The 9444-nt window shown below is 50.2% G+C and overlaps 1 protein-coding gene across 2 annotated transcripts in view; it reads right to left on the bottom strand.

Annotated features, from left to right (window-relative positions):
• Positions 1-2396: 2396 nt before the first annotated feature.
• Positions 2397-9444, bottom strand: part of CD34 (CD34 molecule) — a 23763-nt gene continuing 16715 nt past the window's right edge. The window contains exons 5-8 of one of the 2 annotated variants that reach the window (XM_006031310.3): positions 7757-7910; positions 7296-7348; positions 5353-5517; positions 2397-3396 (exon numbers count right to left, since the gene is read on the bottom strand). In XM_006031310.3, the coding sequence (XP_006031372.1) occupies positions 3205-3396; positions 5353-5517; positions 7296-7348; positions 7757-7910 (564 nt within the window). In that variant the 3' untranslated portion in view covers positions 2397-3204. Of the gene's footprint in view, positions 3397-4695; positions 4887-5352; positions 5518-7295; positions 7349-7756; positions 7911-9444 lie in introns of those variants that run through there. The other variant, XM_006031311.3, reaches the window with a different exon arrangement.

Raw genomic sequence — 9444 nt, 5'->3', positions numbered from 1 at the left:
TCTTCCCCTCCCTGCCACTGCTGGAGTGAGACCTCTCTCTGCACCCTAGGAAGCCTCACAGAGCCCCGAGCAGCTTACCTAATACCTGGAAAACTTGGATAAACGCAACTGCCTCTCTCTCCCATATTTAGAGCTCTGATCCCTGTAGTACTTGTGCTGCTTTCTGGGAGCGAGCAGATGGCAATGGGATCTGCTCAGCTGGTTGCATAAAACTGCATAGGTTTAAGAACTTGTAGGACCAGGGCTTTATTCTTTACTTCAAGCAGATGCTTATTATTAGAAGTCAGATTTACAGACAAGATGCATGTCTTGCTGCCTGTGGCCTGGGATTGAGGTTGCCAGAGGTTTCACCCAGCGCATTTCTCTCCGAGGCATGGTGTTTCTCAGTGTTAGGGAAAACGACCATATTCTCCCTCCTCCATTGCCTCACGGGCAAGCCTGCCGTGCGAAGCCCTCGCATGATGCTCTCAGTGCGGGGAGTTTAGAGGGGGAGGCGAGGTCCAGATACAGCCCTGCAGCCTCTGGCTGTTTCGGGCTCTGCCTGGGGTCTGCTTCCCATCCTGGCTTGCAGCTTGGGCACAGCTGTCCGCTGGACTGGCTCCAAGTGCATTTTTTCCCTTGCTCCCTGCTTCTTTAGCACTCCTTTTAAACTCCACTTCTTCTGGACAGGAACCCACATGCTCCTTCCTGCTGGAGGAAACGTCCACAAAGGTCCGCAAAGCCTTGTTTAGAGCAGCGGCACACAATGACAGCCCGCGTGCCTCACATCAAGTAGGGCAGAGTGCCGCAGGGCTGGGAGTCAGGAGACTCGATCTTATTCCAAGTCCGCCACCACCTTCTTGCTAATGTTACCATCTCCCCGTGGCACGTTCCTGTTTGTCCATCCACCCCTGTCTGACTTCTCTCTTTAGAACGTGAAATCGGAGACTTTCGCCTGGGCTGGAGCCTCCGGGCACTAATGCAATACAAATAATGATGAAAAATGCTGCATCTAGGCAAGGTAGACATTAAGCCTCAGCACAAAAAGCAGGCATGATGACACTTGACTCCTACCAATATTCCTGTCAGGCCAAGAGATTTCAATGCATATCTGAGCAGAAAATCAGCCGGAAATAAGGTTTAAGAGTTTAATTCTGAAAAAGTTGTTGCTTTTTAATATTTGATAACATGCTTTCCACTCGCTCCAAAATCCCATTCATTGAAAGCCTAGGAGGGTGAGGGCATGCATGCAAAAGAGAAGAAACACTTTCAGCTCGCACGGTTTTATACTGGAAAGCAACTTCTTAATGGTTATCCTGGCCTCCTGTCATCTTGGCATTTAACAGAGCTAGACTTGCAGTTGCTAGTGGGGGGAAAAAAAAGTCCATTGTTTTGCAAGAATAAAGCAGGGAAGTTGGGTTCAGCACTTTGCTCTTTTTACTGGCTTTGATTAAAAGCTGGTATGTAAAAAAAAAAAAAAAAAAAAAAAGGCAAAAACAAACACAACCTTTAAAAATGTGTTTTTTTAAAAATATATTTGACGTGACTTTAGAACCAGCGATAACGGCCTGGTTGACAGCCCCAGAAATAAAATCCTCCTCTTCAAACACAGTGTGGAATAATCATAAAGCACAAAACATAGGAAAGCCCAAGCTGCCTTCCCCTCTATCCCAGTCACAGATGTGTCCAACTCTTGATAAAAAAGGGCGATAACCTTCGCCAGCTCAGCTTTCCAGGCCCAGTCCATCCCTAGCCCCTGTGCCAAGGGCAGGACCCTCCTGGAGCTAGCAATGATGGTGGAGACTGTGATGAGGATACGTGTTGGCTATGACCCGTCTCCATCCCCTCATCTGCTGGCCACCAACAACTGGATGCTACAGCCAAGGTTTTTAGCACCTACTGCCTGGGCTTTGCCAGAATCAGTGGCCTTGAGGTCAAAGACCCCCGAGCCAGCCATCTGCACCCAGTTTCTACAATGAAGTCCCTCTTCCTTTTCATAGTTTCATACCTTTTAGAGGCTCCTGTATGTCTGATTCAGCTCCCCCACTTGAACCAAGCTAAATGGGCTTGACTTAACCCCCTTTCTCATCTGGTACAACTCCAGTCCATGACCAGGTGGGGCTTGTTCTCAGCTAACAGACTTGACTGCTCTTTTTCATTTGTTTCTTATGGCTAAAGAGAGAAAAGCCTTCCCATTTATTTGTTAGGCAACCCCCCTCCTTGAATACAGAGGGGCAAAAATCAGGAGTGAGAAACCAGAGGGCTCATGGCTGAACAACGGCGCACAGATTGGGAGGATGAAAAGAAAAGAAGCCATTCAGCCGAGACTATTCCCGCTGCAGCGGCAGGTCAGATATGGAAGCTTAACACACATCAGCAACTTCCACGACAGCATTAAACACGTGAAACAAAGAATATAAGGCACAAGAAAGGGAATTAATTTACTCGTGTTCTTGAAGGAAGAAAGAAAGAGATGCATTTAATACAGAGATGAGATGAAAACAAACCGTCCCATCCAAAGACCCCAAAACACTGGACCGGATGATAATGGGAAGCCAGATATCAATGCTATCAAGGGTCCAAATGCTTCCCCCGGATTTGGGGTTGTTTGAGGTCTGGATCCAGCTTTTGGTGGCTAGTGCTCACCCCTTAGTGGCAGTGGTAGACACCTGCATCCCGAGGAAGGTGAGGGAGGCCACGTCCCCATGTGCTGCAGCCTGGTTAATTCAGAGCAACCTGTGTTGGAGGGACAGAGATGCGCTCAACCTGCTCAAGAGGGGTTGAACCCAAACGTGGATGCCAGCTTGTGGCCTCCCCTCCCCTCCCCTCCCCTGTGCTGAGCTGCTTTCTTGGGATGCTAACGCTGCCCCTGGGTTTTGGTATGTGCCCCCCCCCCTTGCTTGAGGGATTTGGATACTGGGTCGTTCTACGTCCACCCCATCCTGCTCTTGGCTACTGGAAGAGCAAAACCAGGTCCATAGATAGCCCCACCCTAGCCCTGCCCTAAGCCCTGGGCAGCGCCAGGCTGCAGCAGTGCTGCCCTGTACCATGCAGAGCTGCATCGCCAATGGGGCAGAGCGCTCTGTAGACTGCGGCTTTCGAGTTCGTTGTAGAAAAAAAGGTGTGTAATTCCCGGCCTGGCCAGGAGGGTCCTGTCCTTGCTCGCCTCCCCTCTTCCCCCCTCCCCTTTCAAACCACACTGAAGACGCCGTTGCCCTGCGCACATCACATCTCCGTGTCGGCCAGAACGCGCGGCCTGGCAGAGCGTCCGTTTTTCGAGGCTGTCTGGCCAGTCCCGTTCTCCTGAGCTCCTCCGTTGAGATTCGGCTTCTCCTGCGGCTCTGGCTGCTCATGGGCGCCCACGGAGATCAGCGTGTTTCCCTGGCTGCTGTTTTCCATGTAATAGGGGTCTTCGCCCTGGACAGGGACAAAGATAACAAATGCAGAGTTAGAAGAGAGAAAGGAGTGACAGGAGCTATGTCAGTGCCACGTGGGCGCTCAGCCTTGCCCCGGGAGAAGATACACACGGTAGCAGCCGGCACAGATACCAGCTTGGGCTGACATGGAGAACAAGCCCCACCGGGGACTTGCATGGCTCAATTCTTCTCCGCGACCTACATGTAGAAGTCCTCAATTTGGTGCCGTTTGGATAAACAAGCCCCAGGCTCTTGAACTGTCCCAGGCTCGGACAATTGCAAACCCAGCTCTGGTTTTCATTTGGGCCAAATGAAATATTTGGGAAATTTCCTTCCTTTCTTCTCTTCAGCCTGCAACCTAGCTAAGCGGTTCTCAGGGAGCAGGTGTCAGGGGCCTGAGCTAAGCACTCCCAAGTTAAGCGTGGTGACCCGAGCTGGACCTCCAAACACAGACTCATGCTCTGCAGGACAGCATGATGGCAGAGCTAGCTAAACCATACTGAGGGGTGGAGACCCATTTCACATCATCTGAGACAGGAGGTAAGGGACTGTGCTGGAGACAAACTAGATGGACTGTGGACCATCAGGATTGTTCCACAACTCCCGAGTCTCTAAGATCTGGCAGCAATGCCAACCAGAGCCAGGGCCGCAGGGCGCTGAACGAAGCATGTTCAGCGCACGGTGCATCGGGAAGCAAATGAAAAGCAACTGAGGCCGAGGTCCTCTAATTGCTCCCTCGTTACTGCTCACAGAGCATGGGCTGGAGCAGGGCCAACTTCCCATCTGCTCAGTCCCCTCACCAACGTGTTTCAGCCCCGTCTTGGAAGGGGAACTTGCAGGGCTGAAAGTGGCCTCCTGGGTCCAGTCCCCAGCTCCTACATATAAAGCTCAGTGGCTGTAGCCCAGATTGATTCTTGGCCTCTTTGCTTACTCTCTCCCATCCGCTAGAAGCTGGATTTAGACCACCCCATTCGTTTAACCACCGTTAGTAAGCAATGACTTTCAGTGACAGCCAAGCTACGGCGGGAGACGGGATTCAGTGCCCTACGGTATCCCAAAACCACCCCCTGACACTCCAGTCCATTGGACATTACCTCAAATTTGCATTCCCCCATATTTTGCCAGGACACATCCCAGAATACTGAGTTTTATTAGCTTCTTACAGTATATAGCTGCTTTAAGTAGCAACTAGACTAACATTGTGGGACTATACTTTTTGGAAGGATTCAAGTCGCTGATAAGAAAGAACCCCGCAGAGCTCAGCAAAGTCTGTAAGTGGAAAAATGTATATAGGAAAATATTTTCTTTCTTGATATCCTTTATTAGCATAATTTGTTACGTGGGGGAAACAGCTTTTATTACAGCACAGATACAAGAGAGGTGTATAACTTAGTGTTTAAATGTAAAGCATCGGGGAAAGTGTGTCATTTTTCAAGCGCAAATTAACAGGCCTTTGGAGTCCCTGGAGGAGTCTTCCTGGACGAGTTCTTACTGCCGAGTGAAAATATGTTTTAGGAACGGAAGTGAGAGAGAACAAGGGAGAACGGTCCCCAAGTGAAGTCAATGAACATTTAGCCTTAGAGAGAGGAAGAGCGATTGCCTTTCACTCGCCACGTGCTAGACTTGGGGGTGACTGATTGTACTGACACCCCCTGATCCATTCACCACTCTCAGGCTGGCTCAGGCGTGAGCCTCCCAGGATCTTATTCTCCCTCTGGGGGAGTCCGAGGTGGCATTCAGGACAGGCCCTGGCTGATCAAGCTGTCTCATGCCATCTAGAGATCCATGCCTATACTATAGGCCATTAACACAGAAAATAAGTTCACAGCTTCTACCTGCCCTCCCGAACCGAGAGCAACAGCGAGGTCTCGGCAGTGCTCTCCGGGGCATTCCCCCCTCCACATTCTTCCAGTACTTGGGTCTCTCTCTACTTGTTTTGCCACCTATAAGCACTAACCAGCCTCTCTCTCGTGGGGCTCCAGCTCCGTCGTTTCATAAGGAAGTATGCAGCCAAACCCAAAATCGCCACCGAGAGTCCAGATGTGACCAAGGCAATCAGCGTCTTCCGGGAAAAGTCCTGGTGCTTCCAGATCTCCTCCTTTTGGTGGGATTCTATACCGAGCTGGAGACACACCAAACAGAGCCAAGAACCTCAAAAACAGGGAGCTTGCACCAGCATCACATCTTCTGAGAGCGCTTTGCACCTTAACTGAGCTGTTTTCCAGCTCAATTCTACCTGTGCTTATGAACGGACTCCACCCAGCTCCCAAAGTGATGAATGGATGGTACTCCCAGTCACTCCAGCGGGCGCTGGATCGGGGCCTTGGGGCCCGGCTGCCTGCCCTGGAGAGGGAGATTCTCCATCCCCAAGACAGATACAGCAGAAGCAGGGACAGCTTCCCCCATGCTTCCCTGCAGCATGCTTCACTTCTGACCTGCAAAGGCCAACTACAGCAGTGAGAATGAGAAATCCCTTGCCAGTCAGCCCTTAGCCCCTCTAAGACTGACGCCTCTCTCAGATAACAGGCAGTGCAGGTGCATGCCTGCTATATAACATTATTCTCCCCATCTTCTGGGTCCTGAGCTCTTTGCACTCTCTGCTGACCTTATCCACCCAGGACTGAAGAATTCACCTGCAGTATAAGCATCTTTCTTGGAGCCCTGTATTTATGCCTCTAGTGAAGGTCTCCTCCTCTGATCAGAGGGCTCTGCCCCTGAGGTCTGCAGCATGCTGCTGCACAGATGTATTATCTTTGACAGGGTTACCCACTAGCTGCCATTTGTACAGGCTTTACCAGCTTGTGGTGACCTCGCTGGAGTGTTGTGAGGACCCACTGATTAATGGCACTTTGAAGAGGTAAAGCATCAACTAAGTGCTGGGGGTTATTTTTGGGGACCCATTGTGAATTTAAAACCTACAGTACCTGCTACTGTAAGCATGCAAGAGTACAGGACACCTATTCTGGAGTACTAGAGCGAGTGTGTGTGTGCATATATGTGTATGCATACGTGTGTGCACGCATGCATGTGTGTGTATAGCCATGGCCTGGATTTGACTAAGGATCTGGGGTTTCCAGCCTGAGATGCATCAGAAGAGCCTGGGTTTCAGAGAGCAGGTACCTCTGCAAACCAGACCTTTCCAAAGGCTCTTACCTGGGACACCCAAAATTAACAGTCATGATTGAATATTTAGATCCTATTTTTTTTATAGTAGGAAGGCATTGGGTGCTTAATACTTACTATGCAGAAGATAAAGTAATAAAAGATTCTGCGATTGAAAGTGACTGCAAAAGTTCCTGCTTTTGAGAGGAGGTAACAGAGGAGGCTCCTTGTTCGATCTGCAAAGCCCTGTCAGAAGGCTTACAGAGCGAGTGGCTCATTTCCAGTCCTTTTGGGCCTGGCCTGTCTCGCAGCCTCCTGTGTTGTAATGCAATACTGCAGCGTTCAGCCAAGTGAAGAAGGTGCCCCTCTGTCTCCTCCTATTCCCCACGTGGCGGTGACAGAAGTCAGCCGCTTGTTTATGTGCAGACTACTCTGAGCATATTCTGAACTACTGAAATGCAGGCAGGGAAAGGTCCCAGATTTCTCTCTGCAGCGGATACTGCACGGGCAGTGGTAGGACAGCCTTCTCTATGCCACGACTGACCTGACGAGGATCAGACCAGGGGGCACCCTCTATAGTGCATTAGGTAGTTTGGCACCAGGTATGACCCCAGGTCATGGGCAGCTGGGCTGAAGCCAGCTTCTGTGCTCTTTGCCACAAAATGCCCCTCCGATGGTGACAACTCTCATTGACCACCAACCTGGGCTGGATTTGAACAGTCAGCTTAACAGACTCTCCCCTATCCCGACCACCCAAGCCATTGCATCTCCCATCCTGCTCCAGTTGGAAGCATTTACCTCTTTCAAATCAGACTTTGGATTCTTGAGGTGGTTTAGGATTCCTTCTGCGTCTATAGTTTTCAAGACAGAAAGGTGGCATGTTATACAGTATAAAAGCTGTCAGGCCAACACCTGACCACTTTGCAGTCATACCGAGAAGACAAGGTGGAAGCTCTACATCCCTCATCCAGCGATGAAATGCTATGACTACATAAAAGCCATATCTCCCTTCAGGCTCAAGAAGGGAGAAAAGAAGCTGCAGCAGTCTGCGTTCCAGCTGCCGTTACAGGTTTCCATGCATTCAGACACCTTTGATCTCCCTGCATAAAACAAGCTATGTCTCTGCACCCTGCTCTTGCAGATACCACTCACGCTGCCCTCCACCAGCGCACTAAGTTTCCTGCTCCTCTTCCACCCACCTGCACACACGTGCTTGCATGCACACACACACACACCGCAGAGAAATGTGTCCCACTGACCTGCGGTGTCCCCTAGAATAAGCAGCATGCAGTAGGGTTTCACCTCCGATTTAGCCAGTTCAATGCGGCAGGGAGAAGCAGGGTGCAAGGAGGCCGAGGAGTCATTACAAAGCAGCTGCCACAATCTCCTTCCCATCTTCATTTTAAAGTGATCCTAGGAAAGTCCCAGAAGGAAACAGCCAATAAAGCAGAAAACACAAATCCTCCCTCTCAATGAAACCTCAACTATACCCCTTGCTTGTGTTATTGTCACCAGTCTCTCTCTTCCATTGCAATAGCTCCTACAACCGGCTTACCAGGTCTGGGCTTCATTGTGCGCGTCACTGGCCAGACGTGCAGCAAATGTCAGTCTGATACCAGTTCACACTAGGACACAGCACGGTCAGAGGAACTGAGAACCAGACTGGGAGCCTCACAAATCTAAGCCCTTCCTTTCCACTATCTTGTGTGACATTTCATTTCCGTGTGTCAGCTTCCCCGTCTGCACCAGGAGGATATCGGCCCTTATCTGCTGCAGAGGGTGAGCTTATGCTGGTGAAGTGATGTCCAATGTTATCGGCAATGGAATCGAATGTTATTTTTATTGAGCCTAACTGGAGCATCGGCGGGGTTTGGGTGTGTTCCTTTATGCTTTGGAACGAGAAAGAAGCCAAGGGAGCCTGCATTGTTTTGGAACGGCAGAAAGAGTCTGGGAAACCGGGAAATAACAGAGAATCATTTGGCTTTCCTGTTTAGGAAATGCCTTGAATATTTCTGAGCAGGCACGGATCAAAGGCTGGGCAAAGAACGAAACTTTCTCACTTCTTGGAGTTAGAAAGACCCCATGGCGGGCCGTGGTCGAGGACGAGAGAAGAGCTGCTTTTTCCTCCTCTTAACCAACCGGTGCATGCAACCATGTGGGTGCTTCTCCTAAAACCCGTGTGCATGCACGCACACGGACACTGTTTTGCAGTCAGGGCCAGGTTTGCTGCCTTGGGAAATCTGCTTGCATGGGGCTAGCAGGACAGCTCAGGGCATTAATGAGGGGTATTCAGTCTTTCAACTTCAGATGGCTTGAGAAAACCCGGCTTGCATTGGCAGCACGTGAAAATTATCACCACCTTGACAGTTGTTTGATGTCACAAGGGAAAATGAGCTTGCCCTTCCAGAGGGCTGAACCAACACTATTGCATCTGAACATCCCCCTTGTGGGAGCAAGTCTTGGAGACTGACCTGCGCTCGCAATCCTTGCGGCCAAGCTGGTCGCTGACTATACTTGATGTCTTTCCTTTGCCTGGAGGAGTTTGTGCCTAGTTTCTTTAAAGAACTGCCAGCCCTCCCAAACTCTTTTCCCTCAGCCTTATTCCCCGTGGGATTTAGCTGGCCAAGCCTCTGACTTCTCTCACATCTGCTTTCCTGAAATCAGCCTGTTACTTTAACTTTTCCTTTCCTAAGGATCACAAACTCTCTCACTTCCTGGCTTCATTTCACCAAAGCCATGGCAGAGCTGTGTCACTGATGGCACTGATGATAAAACCGTTTGCCCTTTCTCTTCAAGGGGACAAGAAAAGAAAACAGCCCTCTAAAATTGCTGTCTTACAGCATGTTTTGGGCAAGGGGACCAAGATGGGAGGAAATGCCCATGCGTCGGCTTCCTTGTTCTGCTGTGGAAAGAATCAGCGAGGGTGTCAGAGTTTCCTCTGCACTGA

The sequence above is a fragment of the Alligator sinensis genome, unplaced genomic scaffold (genome assembly GCF_000455745.1).
Source record: "Alligator sinensis unplaced genomic scaffold, ASM45574v1 scaffold1499_1, whole genome shotgun sequence".
Taxonomy (NCBI): Eukaryota; Metazoa; Chordata; order Crocodylia; family Alligatoridae; genus Alligator; species Alligator sinensis.
Note: the sequence above shows the minus strand (reverse complement) of the source record. Positions and strands in the feature narration are given on the sequence as shown.